Consider the following 18,111-nt stretch of genomic DNA (forward strand, 5'->3'; position numbering starts at 1 on the left):
GTATCCATGATCCTGTTGTCGTTGCTCTATTTGATACTAGCTGCAACTTGATCCTGTAAGTACTGAAGAAATCCTTAGGAACATAGCGTAGCCGAGGCTGTTTTCAAAATGACAATAATAATATTGTTCAATATTCACTTCAAATGGATAACTAATTAGGGTGGAAAACAGTATTGGCCTAGGCCTTAACGTTCCGACATTAAACATTCCTGTTACTTATAACTGTTTTATGAATATGTTGTTAGTTAACTAAACGGACATGAAATTCCACTACAGCAATTTACAAAATCAACGAGCCATTAAGTATGAAGCTTTTTGTAAATATAAATTAAAACTGTAATTTTTTAAGCTCATTTACGTATGATATATTTCACATTAAATGTTTTAAAAAACTTGTTAAAGTATTATTTTGGACTACCCTAGCATATTCAACGTCAACTAAGATCGCACCGTAAGGACATGAATGGATAATATTTAGCACGTAAAAATGACAAAAGTTACAAAAATATTTAAATACAAGTTCATTGTTAGGAAGCTAACTATGCAAATAAAATACGCTCAACTATCTACAAGACTTATCTAAATATTCCCAAAATACAGAAGATATAATTGAGATTTCTTACTCTGTTAATCTGCAGACAAGGTTATACACAAAGTAAATAAAAAACATTAACTAAAACTACGTTTTAGACAACACAGAGGTAGAGAATTTTCCATGATAAAAGTCAGCAAAGTTATCCATGAAAATTGTTTTCCAAAGTTCGTATGTGGGCGCTCAAACATAGATATGTATGAATATGTTCACACACTAATGGATTCGTCATAATACATAATTTCCTTAACTGATCTTAAATTTATAGCAGTAAAAGGAAAAACTATATGGGCATTCAAGGTAGTAAGCTGATAGGCGGACATTCCGCACTTCATAAATTTCTTTGAGTTAGACTTGCAGTCTCGATTAGTAAAACCCAAATAACATTTGGTCGTAATTATCAAAGCCCAGCCCATTTTATCAATTTTTGTTTCAGAAAAGTTTTCTTTTTTTAAAACAAAACTTAAGTCTTCAGGATTTTTTTGTTCAAAACGTACTACATAAATAAATAAAATTGTAAATTTTGAAGATTATGAAGAAAAAAAATGAAAAAAAATTTTTTACGATGCGCGCACGCCATGTAACGAAATTTTCACACGATAAAAAAAAAAGCTTAACACTAATAAAAATTACGTGTGTGCTGTTAAATGTTAAACTCTGGTGAATAATATTTGAATACTGGTCCATATAATTACAAACTATTTATTATGAATATAAGTGATACAAATTGTTTAGAAACTTTATCAAGTGAACTTATATAGGTGAGGTAATGTTCCCGTATGTATAATTTATTTGCAATATATATTAATTCATTTAATAAATAATTAAAATTAGTGAATTGTATCAAACATTCAGAATTCGTCAGGATTTAATAAAATTTATCTCTTATTTTACTGAATTAAATAACTTAACCTATTATATACGAGTTTTTGTAATAATATTGACTACTGAGTATTAATTTTAATTTCATTGAATTAATATTTTACAAATCGCATTTATAATATCACTACAGTCCTTTAATTTTAAGTCCATAATTATTTGCATGCAAAAGTAAAGTTAGTTTTTTTTATTACGCCAAGTAATAACTTCTAACACGCGTACATACGTACACGCGCCCATTTTTATTTTTTTTATTCGAAAGGGAGACCATGACGTCCATGACTTGAAAAAACTGTGCATTTGACAAGTTGTGAAAAAAAGGCTGCCTAGCAGGCTACATGGAAACTTCCCTGCAGGCAACACAGTTGAGGCCCTCTCCTCTGCAGTCCCAAGCGGGCTAGGCCGGCATGCCATGCCACTCTCACGCTGCAGGCTTAGAGAGAAAAGTGACCCATACCTATGGACTCGATAAAGAAACCCCACAAACCTTTGAACTTGGACAGGTTCTCTTCGTAGCCCTGCTGGCTCTTCTCGAAGGGCGCGCCGTCGTACAAGGCCTCGTTCGGGTCGAAGCCGAGCCGGTCTTTGTAGTACGCCTGCGTCGACATGGTCCGTGTTCGCGGCGTCACATGCGGGCCGGCGCCGCTAGCGTCGATCACTGCGGTATCCGTCTGTTAGCGCCCCGACGTGAATCACGCTGTTCCGTGAAGGTTGCGTCACGAGTGAAGCCGTCTCTGGTTCGCCCAACCAACGAGGAGGCACTACACGTGTTGACGCTGCAGCGGTCGAGTCGGCACTGGTCGTGGACCCGCGGCGTGTGCTATTTCAGCGTCCCGCCCAGGTGTCGCAGCCTCATTACAATTCGTGCTGTGCTGGAGCGGTGTGGGCCGCGCGCCCCACGGCTGCCAACCTTGGGTGGGCGGAGCAGCAGGAGCAGGCACCAGGTCCTGCCTACGGTGCGCGCGAACTGACCCGCGGCCTGTCACCTTAAATGGCGGTCACCACGCGATCCCCCTTCTGGACCCTCCAGCACCCAGCGACTGGAGGAGGGGCGCCAACACTCGAGCACTTGTTCGCTGGAGCAGGGTGGAGGGGCGCGAGTAGGTTTGGAAAGGAGGCGTGTTAGTCCTTGCCAACTACCCACGCGGCCAGCACAAGTCGAGACCACGTCCAAATATCCCTCGCACTCGGCGCACACGCTTCCACACGGGCTGCGGATCTCCGCAGTTCGCTACCTGGACGAGAATGTCACCGCGCTTAAACCCCGCGCGAACACGTCACAACGCGCACTTCCATAACGAGCAGAATACGCTTGCCTGTCGGTTTCTTCGCAGCTCGTGTAGGATGATTCGTTCGATGCGCTGCGGGCGGCGGCCCCCGGACAGCGACATTCCTGAGCTACGATCCAGAGTTAATTCCCTTTGCGCCGCGTCGTTGCTGCCTACGTGGTGGGTGTCCCATACACGCCTCGCCAGCCTGCCCACTCGCTCTCGCGGCGCGGCGACGTTCAACTGCTGCAGCGGCCAGCCGCCCGGCCAGTGCTGCCAACCTGCGCGTTGCCAACTGCGGCGCGAGCGCACCACGGCCAAGGACACACGCCGTCCACCCTCGCGGTCCCACGCCCTAGTAACACACTGCTGTATTTACCCCAAGCAACAGCAGTTACACTGCCGACAGGTAGTCGCCGTCTGCCAGCCCGACCTACTTGGCGAACACTGGCACAGGGCGTCGATAAGCTATCTCAGAAAGATAGCGAAGGGGCGGGCGTAGAGAGGGGAAGTAACGATATAAACACACTTTACCGCAACTTTCTTTGTTTCCACACTTCACGAAGCGTACCGTCGCTTCACGATGTTCGAACGAAAACAGTTTTCTGAATTCTGATGGTTTACCAAAGAACCTGTTTGACACAAACTATCTAAAATATACACGAACAGCCACATTTTAAATATTTTAGTGTAATGTACAAGTTATGCATAGTTGATACTATCTATCTCTGCTTAAAAATTAAAATTAACTTGGACTAAGAAAATAAAACCATGAATAAAAATTGTGCCAACTAACATAAACGCACTGTGAAAAGTGATTTATCTCTCTTGGCTAATACTTCCTGACTTTCTGACGCCGGCTTGAAGCGTGAACTACAGAAAGTGACGACGGCAGCGCTATCTCTTGAGAACCACGAGAACCACTTCCACTTGAGCAGCCGCACGGCAGGACGGAGGTAGTTACGTAAAGAAGGAATGGAATATTTACATACCTTACTTCTTACGTGCGGAGCGAAAACCACTAAATATTATTTTTAATACAAGTTTTGACGAAAATTGATTGATAACAGTACTTCTTCCAAAAGTTTAGAAACTAAGATAAATTATTGGATCACATATTCTGTAATATTTTATTGTTAATTATTCTTAATGTTTTACCACGCCAATTCTTACCGGTGCTAATACATTCCTTATTAAGAACCGTAACCGTTATACTTTCCATGTAAAATTTATTTTGATACAAGACAAAAAAAATTAAATCATTGTTTCCAGCGGCAATGTGTTACAGCCAAGACCTACGTTGTCATAGCTAAAAATGTTTCATGACATTGGGTACATCCTGCAACATTTATTTTTATTATTTTTTCGACGGAAACGAGTTATTAAAAAGTTTTTTTAGTTTTCCCTAACTGTGGAATAATAAATTAAATAAAGTGCAATAACGATTAATTCTCAATTCCTGAAGGTGCCTCTTCCTTTAAGATTTTAAGATCGACCTCACTCGTCAAATTGTTTTTTTTTTTTTTTTTTTCATATTCTATTAATTACTAATATGTTTAAGGACTTTTCGTGTAAATTTATTCACATGCCTCTCTTGCATTTAATTTTTCGTCTCAAATTTTCTCAAAAGATGTTTACTAAATACTATCTGACAGCGGTACCTTTGTATATATATTCAAAGGCGGTACAGAGTAACGGTAGTCACTCGAGTGTTCATAATTATCAACACGTGCGAGTCCTTTTAGGCCCGTTCTACAATGGCACGGAAGCGGAGACGGATCGCGTAAACGGAGACGGATCATGTAAACGAAGACGGATCCCTCGGAACATTTTACTATCGCTGCTGCTTCCACAATGCACAGAAACGTAACACATGGCAACCAATGAGATTGCATTTCAAGGTTACGAAATATTAATTTAATTTAAAAAGGGTACTTAAGTTAGTGCTAGTGAATAGAAAAAAAGGGTGTTGTCTGTAAAGTCGGTTTACGAACAATAATTTTACGTGATAACGTCATAAGATTAAATTGCTGCTCTTAAAAAGCCCGCCTTAACCTGTTTGATATTATAGAAGATTTTCTCGCACGGTGGTTGGCCGGTTCTTGCACGCTCGGCTCAGGCGGAACGAGACAATGAGTCATGCTTTTTCGTGCGTGCAGCCGGCGTTCATCGATTTATAAGACGTTATCACGTCAACAAATTATGCTTCGAAACCATAGCACAGGCAGAATTTACAAAAATAAAAAAATAAACGACAAAGTAATAATAAAATACTACAGAAAATAAACAAACACGGCTACCACCGCAGCCAAGTACTCGGCTTATACTGGTCTCATGGGGCAACGCAAACGGAAGAGCTGAGACGTACGGGTAGGTCCGCCTCCGTCTGCGTGCTATTATAGAAACTTTGTTCCGTGAGATCCGTCTCCGTTTACGCGATCATTCTCCGTTTCCGTGTCATTGTAGAACGGGCCTAACAGACTTAAAATAAAGATAAGTAAATCTTCGGTGAGACAATGTTTGATCCAACAACAGATGAAAAAATAGGTAATAAAATAAAATAACCAACTCCACCTTTAGTACGTAGATGGCTGCAAGTGTTTTTTTTTTTTTCATTAGAGATATAGACATGGATATATAGTCATTAACCTGCGATCAGGCGCACTATGAGCAAATTGCTCACGGTCAGCAAATAATCGTACATCATTTTATGAAATCTTCACATTTGACTTCGGGTCTCTTGGTACCTTCAAGTCGGCATTTTGTGATTCGCCTAGTGCCATTCATAGCCCCTAATACACAAAGGAATCGAAAGTGTCAACATTAAAAGTCAGCTACCTTCACTCTGTGAGCAGTTTGCTCTATGCGCGCCCGATAGCGTATGTTGACCGCGTATCGGGTGTGAATGTCTATCAAATGCGCATCCGATTACACTCGCGTGTTATTACAGTCTGTGCATGTCGCTCGTGTATCCCCGATAGTTTTCGCGCGGTTTCTTTTGACTTTTGGGTGTAAAGTGATGAAGACTAAGACACTGGTCATGTGACAATATGAGATCTATAGGGACAGACTAAAAATTAGCTCTTGCGAGTTATTTATCTATTATTATGTTGATTTGAGTTATATTCATAAAGGTTTTACTAGGGCATCTATAGCTATTCAGCATGGCTGTATTTTAGTTTGATTTTTTTTTAAATATTATGATACTTCAAATGTGGATTTTACCTAACAATATTTTTTTATGTTAGATTACTATAGATGAAGAGGCACGAAGGATGTTTGCAAATAATAATTATAAATAGTAGTGAAGTTGAATTTTATGTGAACTTCTTTAATTTTAACTTAAAAAAATATAGTGATGATTTATTACTACAATACAAGATACGCATTGCAGTGCATTCATAAATGTGCAAATTATAGATGTGTAAATGTTTTTTTTCAGCATTAAACACTAATAAGTATTTCATTTGAATCATAATTTGAAACTTCCAGTATATAAAACATGTTATTTAACTAAAATCTCGAATTTTGACATGATAATCACAACTGTTGCTGCCGTGAGCAAAATGCTCAATGCCCGCCCTATCACGGAACTTTTTATAGTGCGCCCGATCGCTGGTTAAAGGAAGTAAATCTGAGTTCCTCTTCAGTCGTCTACAACCAGGGAACAACACGAATACAAAAACATAGGCTCCCAATCAAAATTACGAGTAGTTATTAGTTATTGAATAGCGTACGTACAGAACAAACTTTTCTTCCAAAATTACATAACCTAATTAGTTTCATTAACATTTGTCAACTTAATCGTTTATTTCAATTGTTATCATTGTGTTTCGTATGACACGATGTCACATATCTATGTGAAAACTCGTTTACAAAGAAGAAAATTTTAACGAATCTAATAAACTAAAGAAATAAACTAAACCGTTTACTCGCATTTGACAGGTCATGGGTTCGATAACTGCCAAACATTTCCTTCACATTCCCTAATGACTGGGGAAAAATTCATGCATCAAACAACTAAGTGTGTTCTGTGATTGTATTTCATGTGTAAAGAAAGCTATTTAATATTCGTTGTTAATACATTTTAAAGTTACCCAACTCCACGCCAACACGCCACCAAAAATGACAATCCGTGTGCAGCACGCTAAAAGTTGCATGACTTTAAAAAAAATAGTCCGTAAAATTACGAGAAAAAAATGCGTAGAAAACTCTTCTGAAACATCCCTTAAATTCCAGAATTTGTTCCGTGAAACTACGAAACTCAAACTGTGCCATGGTTGAACTATCTTTATTTGAGATTCAGAAGACAGGAAAATGAAAGAAAAGAAAAAAAGGTTTTTTTTTTTTCAGTATTGAGGCTAGCTTACTTCATAAAACTAATCCAGTTATTTTTAATTAGTTGAACCTGAATTTGAATAAAATATTAACAGTCAGTAATATCATTGAATATATACATATTCAATGGTAATATTATCGTCATGTCGAGCTTCTGTTTATAGTCGTGCGATGTAAAAACATACACAATACATCTGACCCGAAACTCAGCCTGAGAACAGTAGACAGACCAATTAATTTATAAATTAAATAAAAAAAGTTTAGTTTCCAAGTTATGGTTTTATTTTCTTTCGAAAGTTTCAAAATCTCCATCCTGAACCAAATTATTGCATTGCTGTCAATAGTGGAATTATTCTGTATTATGTAAGAAAAATTAGAATAGCAGGCTATAAAATGAAAATTTGTAGTCACAGTAGCCAACAGGGTGGGTATTTTAACGTTTTGAAGAAAAAAATGATTGAAACTCAAAAACGACACATTTTTGTTGTTTTTTTAAAATTCAAAATGGTCATGAATTGGCGTGGACGGTGAGTTGTGGGACACGGAGTGCTAGTGACGGCTCGCAGATGAGCACAAGGGGCGAAAGTGAGTGTTCGCGGCGTGCCTGGAGAGAGCGTGAGAAGCGAGGCGCTGGGGTCACGGGATCAAGTCCAGTTTGCCCTCTTCCCCGGTGCGGCACCGCGAGAACTGCGCGAGCCTGTCGACACCTGCGGTGCAGTCGATCACCAATGACACTCACTCCGAGTCCACGTCATGGCCCTGCGAACGACGTTGAGTTCGTTCAAGAAAAGAATAAACGTACAGCCAGAAATGCTCAAAACTAAACCCTATCTTTATTAGAGTTCCGTGCCTTACAATTAACAACACGGCAAATATATATAACTGTATATCATATATAACGGTAACAAGTGACAATAATGTCCAAAATTAAAACAAAAAAATTAATAAAGGCCATGTATGTAAAAATAATAATAATTCCAGCTATGTAAGGGGTTTTCAAACTAGCAATTGTATACACTTTTATTTTTAATTGCTCTAACAGATAAAACGGCAATAGTTAAGAATTTTTTGGTTTATATCTAATATAGAACATATTTAAAAAATAATAATTTCAGGGTAATGTTCTATTTCAAATAGTTTGTCAACTAGAACAAACATCTATGTATGGTGCATAACCCCTAGGTAGGAGAGCTTTACTTGTTTTTCGTAGTCTTTTTTACTCTGAGCAGCATATTAAAAGTTATGTACTATACATTATATATTTTAATATAAATTATATACACAGCATATAAGTCAACCAATTATGTGTTTGGAATAAGTTAACTTCATTCACCAGTTGAAAATTAACATGCCCGATCTAACGCACTTAATATTCACTCTTGCGTCACAATTTTTTTTTGTCTAGGGGATTACAAAATTGACTTCTTAGTAAGCGGAGATATAATCTCTTGAATCAGATTTGCCATTCGAGCAAATCATATATTGACTGTTAAGATTTTTTAACATACCAAACCCGCGTCCAAAAACGACACTTAACTGTCCAGAATAAATTAAATTTGGTGTGGTAATTCTTTCAGAATGTATTTCCGAGGTAGTTTGAAGAAATACCCGACGCAATGGTAAAAAAATAAATCCTATCTGTGAGTATAAAACGAAGATAATCTGATGTTTAACTAATAAGAATGGACTTATTGTAAGAGTAAATTAACTTTTAAAATAATCTATACAGTTGTAATAGGTTTTTTTTTTTTTTTTTTTTTACCAAAGAACAAAACTTTTGAAGATAGAAAGAATCGGTGAGAAATCAACGCTATCAGATACTCAATTCTACAGTCAGTCTAGTCTCTGTAAACAAGCGATAACAATGTGTTTGTTCATTTGTCTTACATACCCCAACCATGCATGAAGGCATATGGCCTGTAATTTTGACTTCAAAGGACGAGGTGGTGCGCTGGTAAGAATTGGAATTGGACTGGCGTTCCGGAGGACTGAGGTCTGAATCCCAATCCGACCATTTCTTGTTTATTTAAGGTTTTCCGTGCTTCATCGAAATCACTCCACTCCGGGCAAATTGCCGGTTCCTTATAAAAGGTCTTGGCTACACTTTTCCACTTAAGCCTTTGATTTGAGTAGCTGTGTCTTTCAGACCCTAATGACGTCGCTGACGAACAGACGTGAAGTCACGCACAGAATAAAACCATTTCGAATTGCAAAGATGGTAGCCGTGAGACGGTCATGAACGAGGCAAGTGTCGCCTCGCTTACGAGCCGTGCATCATTTGCATAATGTTATTAACCAAGAGTGACTTCATTGCCGCCCTGACAGCGTTTTCAATAAGGGCTTCCTCAAGTCCTGACCAAAACGCTACGTCGCCCCTACGAGCGAACATTTCTTCATTGATTTGCCTCTGCGTTGTTTTCAGCGGCAAGAAGCTACACAATTATGCTATCTCTAGATGATGGTGAAAAGGAAAATAACACCCGTCAGAGTGAATTTTCGACATAAAAAATTGTCAAAAAAGCACGATTGTTCAGACGTAAACAATTTAGTTTATTGTATTACAGTAACCAGACGACTCTCACAAATCTTCGGCGTTCATCTGGTGTTTCAATGAAAGGCTCGCTCCGTTCAGCGACTGAATGTCCGGACTGGGGCACCGAACGTCGTGTAGACTTCCGGGTGTTACCGCGCCATTTACAAACCGTTCAAGATTTATTGATAGTGTGTGATTACGAATAACATTTAAAATCCATTACACGTGTCTGTACTAGTTTCGTTTCAGGTTTCGACTTTAACATGTAATTTTTGTACTTACAGTGAGAAAGGGTGTTTTCACGTACGTTTTTAGGTATGAAAAATTCTAAACCTAGTATTGTAAAATGTATAGGGAAATGCAGTGAGCCTTTGTCTTCAATGTTCCAGCACAAAAAGATAAGATCACCGCTTAAAGTCACATAGAGGCGCGTTGTCGACGCGAAGACTGCACGACAGTTCAGTGCCTGGCGCGTAGAGGCGAGGCGGCGTGTGATGAACGAGCCAGTGTCGCCCTTAGAATCCCTGCGCTTAGAGAGCTCGTGGGCCCAGCCAGCCAGGCACTCTAATTAAGTGATCACTTCAATCTCATACTTGCAACTCGCCTTTACAGCACACTCACTAGAGTCGGCTTGAAATGATGCCAGAGGCTGTATCTTCAATACCAACAACTACTGAATCATTCACAATGTACAAGCTACATAAAAAAAAAAACACTCTAAACCAATGTCACTTAAAAGGAAAGGGCCCTATTTGTCGAAGAGCAAGTGCCACCCACATCTATACTATAATAAAACAGTAGTTTTTTTTCTGTCTGTTTGTACGCGGTGTTAAACAAAACTACTCGACGAATTTTAATGGGGTTTTCAAGTTAACATGAACGTAGCAGAGAAAGAAATATAAGCTTTATTTCATCAAAATCGGCTCAAGGAAAGAAAAGAAATCTTAATTTTATGACATACAATATAATCATTATAAGAAGCCATTAAGTTTTGCTATTGTAAGGAACTAAGTAGAGAGTAAGAAAAAAACAGATCCTGACAGTTTGTAGTGTCGCCATATTTGTTTCAATTTTCAATACCCTTTTTGTATATTACAATTTAAATTGCAGAAAAAAATCATGTTTCATAGACACATAAATAGTGAGTGTGTGTCATTTCTCTATGTCCACGAGGTCTCGCCGCGTCAATTTTCTCCTTGGAGCGAACCCGTCCGCTTAATTAAATTAAATAAACAGCTTTAATCGTTGAATGATTTATTTCATGAAAATCTGCTCTCATAAAGACACTAATGAATCACCAACATGTTCGATAACAAGAAATTGTGATATGGCGAAAGTGTTACAAGATTGCTCTCTAATCGTTTGGGATGAATGCACGATAGCGAATAAAAAAGCAGTTGAAGCTGTGGACAGGACACTAAGGGACATTAGGCGCGATGAAAGGCCCATGGGGAATGTCACACTACTCTTTTCTGGAGATTTTCGGCAAACTCTACCAGTTGCAAGTCGAGGGACTAGAGCCGATGAAATCAAAGCTTCGCTGAAGAATTCTTACCTCTGGCCTCAAATAAAAAAACTGCAATTGGCAATTAACATGAGAGCACAGCTGGGTGGTAATTCTCATGCGCAAGAATTTTCCGGTGTTCTATTAAAAGTTGGAGAAGGTGCCCTCCCTGAGCAACACGGTCAGGTGACGCTTCCAGAAATACTTGGCAGAGTCGTATCTTTGGAAGACGAACTCATACGTTCGGTATTCGGGGATCTGCCAAACATACAACATCAGGAACATACGTGGTTATGTGAACATGCCATACTCACTCCAAGAAATGACCAAGCTGCTGCAATCAATGAAAAAAATTTTAAACGAATTGAATGGGGCTGAAGTGGTTTACACATCGTTTAACAGCGTCCTTAATCAGGACGACGCCACTAATTATCCAGTTGAGTTTTTGAGTTCTCTCACTACAAGTGGTCTTCCTGTTCACAAAATTGTTCTCAAAGTCGGTGTTCCAATAATGTTTCTGAGGAACCTTACTCCCCCAAAATTGTGCAATGGAACCCGACTAAAAGTAACTGCTCCGCTCCACAACGAAATATAATCGAAGCTGAGATTCTTACTGGATGTGGCTCCGGTGAATCTATTTTCATATCATGCATACCGATCATCCCGATAAACTTCCCGTTCGGGTTCAAGCGCACACAGTTTCCAATAGCAGTTTGTTTCGCGATTACAATAAATAAGTCTCAGGGTCAGAGCCTTAAGGCAGCTGGTGTCGACTTACTGTCTGATTGTTATTCCCATGGCCAGATGTATGTGGCTTGCTCGCGGGTCAGTAATGCAGACAATCTATACATTCTAGCTCAAGACGGGAAAACAGTAAATGTGGTTTACAAAGGAATTTTATGAAGTGTCTTCCCGACATTACATTTGAAAGTATAAACATATTTACCCAAAATCTAGGTAGTAACATATTTTTATTGCAAAGACTGAAATAGAGGTGAGAAAAATTATCATTTGTGAACATAAGAAAACTACTACAACTGTATCAACTGTTATGTTATAATATTCAAATTTCTAAATGGTACAATATAATACAAAATTCCATGCGGAAAAAGTCGTGGGCAGCATCTACGTATAGTTATAGGTATAGGGCTATGCATGCTTATTTTTCATATACCTACTGCATGGATGCGAACATGTAAGAATAATCTATCTATCTTACTATAATGAAACAGTAGTTCTTTTTCTGTCGGTCTGTCTGTTCATACGCGGTGTTCTACACAACTACTATACGAATTTTAATGGGGTCTTGCATATAACAGTCATTACTTAATTATTTGCCTTCAATGCAGTTACCTTATTTCACGTCCAGCGAAGCGGGCGGGTTCAGCTAGTATTATATATAAAGGGGGTGAAAATTCACATAAATTCCTTAACATAGCAAAATAAAAAATCGTGTTTATAATAATATTTAATTAATATATTAGTTGTACTCGTAATGGGTTAAAAATTATCTACAGAGAAGTAAATAAACTTAAGTGTTAAGAATTAGAGTTCTTAGCCAGTTAAAATCTTACTGCTAAAATCGCTGCAACAAAATATGTAGTAATTGTCATAAAGGGCTAATATGTAATTTGAGATGATGTCAATGAGAAATATCTGGCAGTTACCACTGGGAAAACTGGACCAGGTATTTCAACATGTGCAACAATAACACTGTTGTTGCAGTGCCCAGTCTGCTGACTGGTTTGACGCTACTTAGCGCCCTCTTGCCTGTCCTCGCGCCCTTTCGCGCCCTTCAAGCTTCAACACGTTATAGTTCTTGAGTTGTATTACTTCAACACGTTCTAGTTCTTCAGTTGTATTACAACACGTTCTAGTTCTTAAGTTGTATTACTTTATACACCTAGAACAGTTCAGCATCTATCAAATATTTCTACTCTTTCCTTCTCTTTTCTTGGATACCATATCACTTCCATGTTCCACTTCATATACAGACAATCAAACACGATTTTCAAACGATGTCAAAATGGAAAAAGATTTAAGAAAAACGACTGCTGCTCCATTGAATGAGTTCTAAATATATGCATGCTACGAAAAAGAAGCTTCGGGATTACCAAAGCTAGAAGCATGGCCTGTCTGCATAAACTAAATGTATTGTTTTAGTGCGCCTGACATACGACCAGCTTCAGGTAAAATCCACCCAATGGCAACTCTCGCAATAATTCTCACAATAAACAACGAACACACGCCAACTGGTTACTACATTCATTTCTCTAAGTTGTGAGTTCATATGGTGAGGTGACTGACTGGACCGGGGATGGTACACGTATTTCAGCCTGACCACTAGTCATCGCTTATAAGTCCCGGTAGGCAGCTCAGTTGCGTGGTGACATTTAACTTTATATATTAAAATGTTATCAATTGCCTCCATTCAATTTATTTAGTACCGGGGATTAAATTTCCGTTCAAACTATTCACCAGGGGTCTCCAAACTACGGCCAACAGGTCAACCCGGCCGAACGTGCCCGGTGTCCGTCCTGCCATTGTTTTGCAGTGTGTTGGTGAAATGAGCTAGCTGAGTCTTGGCCCTTGGGACATAGCTGAGGAGTCAGTGTTGCCCTTAGGCTAACAAGTTTGGAGCCCCCTGCTCTAAATCATCTGGTCACGCGAGTCCACGATGTAGAGAACTCTAAACCGATGGTAGGAGTGGAATAAAGTACACCGCGAAAACCGAGACACAGTATAGTGAATCAAGGAGATACCGTATACATAATATTGTGATGGTATCGTCCAAGGTTGCAGCCACGTCAGACGTAGCTGCAGCTTTTTTCTGAATGACCGGCTGAGACCTCCCGATGAGGTGGAATGCGATATCACTCCATTCCCGGGTCGTGAAGCTGTCAGCCTTGCTCTGACGGGCGCTCACGAAGTGTCTATCTTCAGGAAATAGATCTCCGCGACTCGGCATTCCCCAATTGGCGTCCGCTCGAGAACGTGCTTTATTTATTGACCACGATCCTTTCTCCCGAAACTGCTCGCTAGGGCAACAGGAGCGTATGTCCACCCGCTTACAGTCACGACGGAATGTATGACATTAATTGTTTGTGAGTGCCGATAATCTTCGTTCTGAAACCATTCATATAAAGGCAGATTAATGTATCATATCAGTGAAATAAAATAGCGCGTGTATACTGTATTTGAATGAGTGCAACTTGGATAACGAAAACTGTTTTCAAAGAAAACTAGTGGGATTTTTTGCTGTGTTGATTTGATACGTTGACAATAAACACTATATTATATATATATAATTTCGTTCGTCCCAACAGTAGTTTAGTAAATTTGTTTTCACTTCCTAAATGATTTTCAAGTACCATTTTACGATAACACATTCATTTGTAGTCCTCACCCTTGAAACGCCCTGCGTCTCAAGTATTTGTTTACATGTAATTATAATTAATCAAGCAATTAAGGGCGTCATTCGCTTTTTGTATTTACTCTTAATCTTAATTCAGGGTAACTCGAGCTTGCCTCTGACTTAAAGTTTTTTGTCCACCACCCACACACATAGAAGCCCTATAGAATGTTACTTTGAACCTCATCCGTGCAGAAATCAATTTGAGTCAAATAAAACTAGTGCCACGTTCACTATGCGACATTGCCGCCCTTGCCACATCGATAAGATGGTAAGTTTATGGCACTTCCGTAGCCCACACTGCCAGTTATCGATAGATTGCACTAACCAGGAACAAGTGTGTGCTTCAACACTACTCTACCTTCAGCAAACACTTGCCTGGAACACAGCTTTATGAAAAGGTCGTATCAGTAGTATACGAATGTATTTCCGGGCGCAGGCTTCAGGCTGTGGTGTCTGTGGTGTTTTCCGCCATCTTGGATTGTGATGTCACGGCGGCCATCTTGGATGGTTGTGACCTTGACCTTTGACCTTGACCTTGAATTTGATCCTCAAAAATCACCAAAATCCGCCAAAATTGGGCAAAATTTGCCCAAAATTCCTCAAAATTTACATTTCTGTGGAAAAAAATTCCGCCAAAAATTCTCAAAAAATTCCACAATCCAAAAATCAGGATTTAGAAAATCCTCAAAAGTCGTTTTGCCCTAGAAAGAACCCAAATTCCTAAAAGCGGCTTAAAACTCTTAAGAGCTAGCCGCTCTAAACCGCCGAGGTCATGACCTTGAAAACTAGGATGCCATGACAGCCATCTTGGATGATGACGTCACCGTTGCAATTTCCGTTACGGCCGCTATCTTTAACTTCTTTATTTATTATCCGATTTTAATGAATATTTTTTTAAAAATTATAAAAAAAATTAAATAATAAAATTTTAATAAAAGATTTATAAAAAAATATATTTTTACGACACGGAGTTCGGAGTCCTCGGTTCGAACCCGGTGAGGGCCAAAAAAAAATTAAAAATGGCGACAGGCTCCTTCCTTAATAGTGGCTGCAGGCAGACTGACTCCCACCACTTTTCTTAAAGCATATATATCCTCACCTAGTATGACGTCATGTCCGCCATCTTGTCTTCGTTGCTGGAGACCACCATCTTGTTTTCGGCCGCTAGAGTGCGCTGACACCATGTTAGTTTAGTTCTTATCCGCTAGAGTGCAGTAATCATTTATTACTGTGACACCCGCCATCTTGAAATTTGTCCGCCATCTTGTCTTCGTTGCTGGAGACCACCATCTTGTTTTCGGCCGCTAGAGTGCGCTGACACCATGTTAGTTTAGTTCTTATCCGCTAGAGTGCAGTAATCATTTATTACTGTGACACCCGCCATCTTGAAATTTGTCCGCCATCTTGAAAATCCGTAATTATTTAGCTAGAAATTCGGGAAAAGTTCCAAAATTAATTAAATAAATCGCTCATTAATTTACATATTGATTCGATCCGCTCCTGTCCTCGGTTCGATACCCGATCGATGCAATAATGTTTAATTTCATGTAAAAAATAATAATTTCAATAAACCATGTTCAACATTCGTAAAGAGACTTTAAATCCTCTACTACCATCATCCTATCAGACATCAAGACCACCATATTGTAAATTCGTAATTTTAATGCTAGAGATTCGGGAAAAAGTTCAAAATTCATAAAATAAATTAGTAATCCATATAATGATTGATTGGATCGACTAAGGTCCTTGGTTCGATCCCTGGCCGATACAAAACAACTTCAATTTAAAAAAATACTAAAAAAGTGTTAGGTTTGAGAAAATAAAAACACCGCAAGTTCTTTTAAAAAAATTTTATTACATAAATTCAATACACTACTACAAGTACAAAAGAACACTGACAAATTACCAAAGCCTTTTGGATTCCTCGATTCAAACAGTCTTCTTATTGTACGGACTAAGCCTTTTACATGACTTTAAATGTCTATCCGATCCGTCCATCACCAGAGCCAGAGACGGACTGAAGTTCATAGCACTTATATATGGTCTCATTAGCCGGTACAACACATGAGTCAAATCAATAACCATGTTCATTATACGTCTCGGAGCATTTTTTATAATGATGATGTAAGCTATCGAGACGTGAAATTAGTTTATTGCACTTATTGCACTGAAATTGTATTCTTTGAACATTATTAGAACAACCGCTTCTTTCATGTCTGCGAGCATTTGAGGTGATAGTAAATGATGCACCACAGTATTTGCACTGATGCGAAGTACGCTCTTCATTAATTGAAGTATTCAATGCTGACGAAACTTCAGATGATGGTGGATCAGCACATATCGAAGTCTCCTCCAGTGTTGTCAGAGGCGTTGTCAACGGGATCTGCTCCAAAATCGTCGGCGCTGACGTCATGGTTCCCGTAGTCGATGGTGCATCCTCCATCGAGTTCGACGTTAAAGTCGGTAAAGATGCCATCGAAGTCTCAAGAACAGGCAATTACACGACTTATTCACCAGAAGAAACAAACTAGGTGATCCGTACACCGTCGACGGCAGTAACAAACTGAGCGTCCTGCTGTCTAGGACCCGCTTATATACATGCGCCGGCTGGAATAATACGCTAGTCAAATCAAGAACAATTTATTATAATACTAGAGTCAAAACAACATTAAAAAAATAGAAGCACCATCAACAAAAAAAAGGAAGCACATTTAAAAGCACCATCATCAAAAAGGAAGCACATTTGGAAGCACCATCATCAAAAAGGCAGCACATTTGGAAGCACCAACAACGAAAAGGCTGCACCATCATCAAAAAGGAAGCACATTTGGTAGCACCGACAACGAAAAGGCAGCACATTTGGAAGTACCGTCAACGAAAAGACAGCCCATTTGGAAGCACCGACAACGATAAGACAGCACATTTGGAAACACCGACAACGAAAAGGCAGCACCATCATCAAAAAGGCAGCACATTTGTCATTAGCACCAATATTCATTGGCTCCAATATTCATTGGCTCCATTATTCATTGGTTCCATCAGTCTATTGATTCCATCAGTCTAGTGACTCCATCAGTCATTGGCTCCTACAGTCATAGGCTCATACTGTCTTTTGTATCATCAAATCCAAATATATTCGGCTAGAATTCTACGTGTCTAAGAGACTATGAGGCCACAAGGCTACGAGTCTTAAAAAATCTAGCTGGTTAAGAGTTATTCATGACCGCGAGACTGCATGACTAAACGAGCGCATGGCTACGAAACTACAGTTCTATGAAGCTACATGGATACAAGTCTACTCGGCTCCAACACGCAATGTACACACAGTACACACAGGAAACGGAACGTACACACAGTACACACAGGAAACGGAACGTACACACAGTACACACAGGAAACTGAACGTACACACAGTACACACACAGGAAACGGAACGTACACACAGTACACACAGGAAACGGAACGTACACACAGTACACACAGGAAACAAAACGTACACACAGTACACACAGGAAACGGAACGTACACACAGTACACACAGGAAACGGAATGTACACACAGTACACACAGGAAACTGAGCGT

At 39.3% G+C, this 18,111-nt stretch overlaps 1 protein-coding gene across 33 annotated transcripts in view; it reads right to left on the reverse strand.

The window, feature by feature from the left end:
- Window positions 1-18,111, reverse strand: part of LOC134527943 (dystonin) — a 667,118-nt gene that overhangs the window by 430,699 nt on the left and 218,308 nt on the right. For 32 of the 33 annotated variants that reach the window (XM_063361024.1, XM_063361021.1, XM_063361020.1 and 29 more), the window contains exon 1: window positions 1,959-3,588. The exons of the other annotated variant lie outside the window; for it this stretch is intronic. In XM_063361024.1, coding sequence (XP_063217094.1) covers window positions 1,959-2,079 — 121 coding nt within the window. In that variant the 5' untranslated portion in view covers window positions 2,080-3,588. Of the gene's footprint in view, window positions 1-1,958; window positions 3,589-18,111 lie in introns of those variants that run through there. 33 annotated transcript variants of the gene reach the window in all.

Source organism: Bacillus rossius, chromosome 1 (assembly GCF_032445375.1).
Source record: "Bacillus rossius redtenbacheri isolate Brsri chromosome 1, Brsri_v3, whole genome shotgun sequence".
Classification (NCBI taxonomy): Eukaryota; Metazoa; Arthropoda; class Insecta; order Phasmatodea; family Bacillidae; genus Bacillus; species Bacillus rossius.